The sequence below is a fragment of the Sinocyclocheilus grahami genome, unplaced genomic scaffold (genome assembly GCF_001515645.1).
Source record: "Sinocyclocheilus grahami isolate Dianchi unplaced genomic scaffold, SAMN03320097.WGS_v1.1 scaffold1344.1, whole genome shotgun sequence".
NCBI classification, from domain to species: domain Eukaryota; kingdom Metazoa; phylum Chordata; class Actinopteri; order Cypriniformes; family Cyprinidae; genus Sinocyclocheilus; species Sinocyclocheilus grahami.
In genome coordinates, this window is record NW_015506523.1 from 175,913 (window position 1) to 177,845 (window position 1,933).

Genomic DNA, 1,933 nt, shown 5'->3' on the forward strand with positions numbered 1-1,933 from the left:
CATTCCCCTCAGGGGTCCTTTTTTCCCCCCCCCCCCCCCCCTCGGAGCCGTGTGAGGCACTTTTTATGATGGATGGATGCTCTTTATTGGACTTCTTTTGGACTAGTGAAAAATAACACCCATTCACTGCCATTATAACGCTTGGAAGAGCCAGGACATTTTTTAATATAACTAATATAATAGTTTAAAATATTCTTACGTAAAATGGTAGATTTTTTTTGGCGGGAAATTAATCGTTTAGATTAATCGACAATTTAGTCGATAGATTAATCGAAATAAAAATAGTGGTTAGTGGCAGCCCTACTTGAGGGCGAGTAAATCATGGGCTAATTTTCATTTTTGAGTGAAGTATCCCTTTAAAATATTCCAGCTTAGAGCAGGCCAAAATAAAGTCATGCAAAATGTGGAAGTATTTCAGCAAACGTCATTGGTTTAATTTAGGACTGCTGCATAATTCTGTACTAAATTACCATAGTGCAGTGATCAAGACTCATTTCATTATAAAATCCCACTGAAATCCCCTTCATCTCCATAACGTGATTTTCCTACAGCGATGCCGTTCTTAAAATATCCTTTAACCTACATTTTAGACAAGACCAAGCCAGACTCTTAACATCCAAGACATTCAGCAGCATTAAAGCAAACATTCACTCAATGTGTTCCAAACCCATACGAATGACTGACTACTCTAGATACAATACAGTAAAGTAACAATATTTGAAGAATATTTGCATAGATCTTTTTTATATATAATGACAGTTCATGGTGATCACAGCTATAATATTCTGTCTGAATAGACCATGACAAAATTCATACTACTTTTGCACTACATGCCAAAAAAAGCTACTAAAATTGAAGCCATTACTCACTGATAATCTTATTCTTCATTTTGCATATTCAAAATGGCTTGAATTTTGTCTCAGACTGAATTTTAGGTTGTTGTTTGATAGTTTATTTCCATTCCTAAGTCAGTTTTTCCTCGTGTTCCACAGAAGAAAGTCACCGCTTCTGAATGCCATGATGGTGAGTAAATGAATTTGTATTTTGTGTGATTTATTCCTTCAGCACCACTGTACTGTACATACATGCAGCCAAAAATAAATGCGTAATGCCCTACAGATGCTCTCACCTGGCAGCTGTAGCAAGTACTTGTACGGTTCCAGAAGAATCCTTTCAGAAGTTGCTCTTTCGTCCCCGTCCATCCCTCCGTTTCTACAAAGAAACCTGCTGAGAGAGAAAACGAGAGCAAGAGTAAAAACACAGACTCCACAGAAGGTGACAGCTCAGTATTTCTCTACTCTATCTAAACGCTCGGCGCACTCGTGCTGCAGCGGCATCTAACAGCCAATTATTCCTGGCCGAGTTGACATTAATTTGATTTACTTTACTTCCTGGTAAACTGCTAACATTATGCATGCGGTGTCGGGCGCTTTGGGGTTTTCCCACAGTAAGCAGGGCTTCATTTGTTCCAGAACAAACCTATTTTAATAGATCGCAATTTAACTTACTCTTGAAAGAAATTTATGATGTTTCATGAAATGTACAAGTGTCTAAAAAATGTAATATCCATATTAAATACACTACTGGGGTCAGTAAGATTTTTTTTTAATGTTCTTCTGCTGCTCACCAAGGCTGCATTTATCTGCTCAAAAATACAGTAAAAATTCTCAAATATTCTTACAATTTTAAATAGCTGTTTTCTATATGAATATGTTAAAATGTAATTTATTCCTGAAATTTCAGCATCATTGCTCTAGTCTTCAGTGTCACACGATCCTTCAGAAATCATTCTAATTTGCTGTTCAAGAAACATTTCTGATTATTATCAACGCTGAAAACAGTTGTGCGGCTTCATATTTTTGTGGAAACTGAGATACATTTTATATTTCAGGATTCTTTAAAGGGAAAATTCAAAAGAACAGCATTTATTTGA

General features: G+C 36.3%; 1 protein-coding gene across 1 annotated transcript in view; it reads right to left on the reverse strand.

Annotated features, from left to right (window-relative positions):
* LOC107569429 (geranylgeranyl pyrophosphate synthase) overlaps positions 1 to 1,492 on the reverse strand; it is a 24,128-nt gene extending 22,636 nt beyond the window's left edge. Inside the window, exon 1 of the mRNA XM_016255529.1 lies at positions 1,130 to 1,492. Coding sequence (XP_016111015.1) covers positions 1,130 to 1,202 — 73 coding nt within the window. The 5' untranslated portion in view covers positions 1,203 to 1,492. The remainder of the gene's footprint in view (positions 1 to 1,129) is intronic.
* Positions 1,493 to 1,933: the final 441 nt, after the last annotated feature.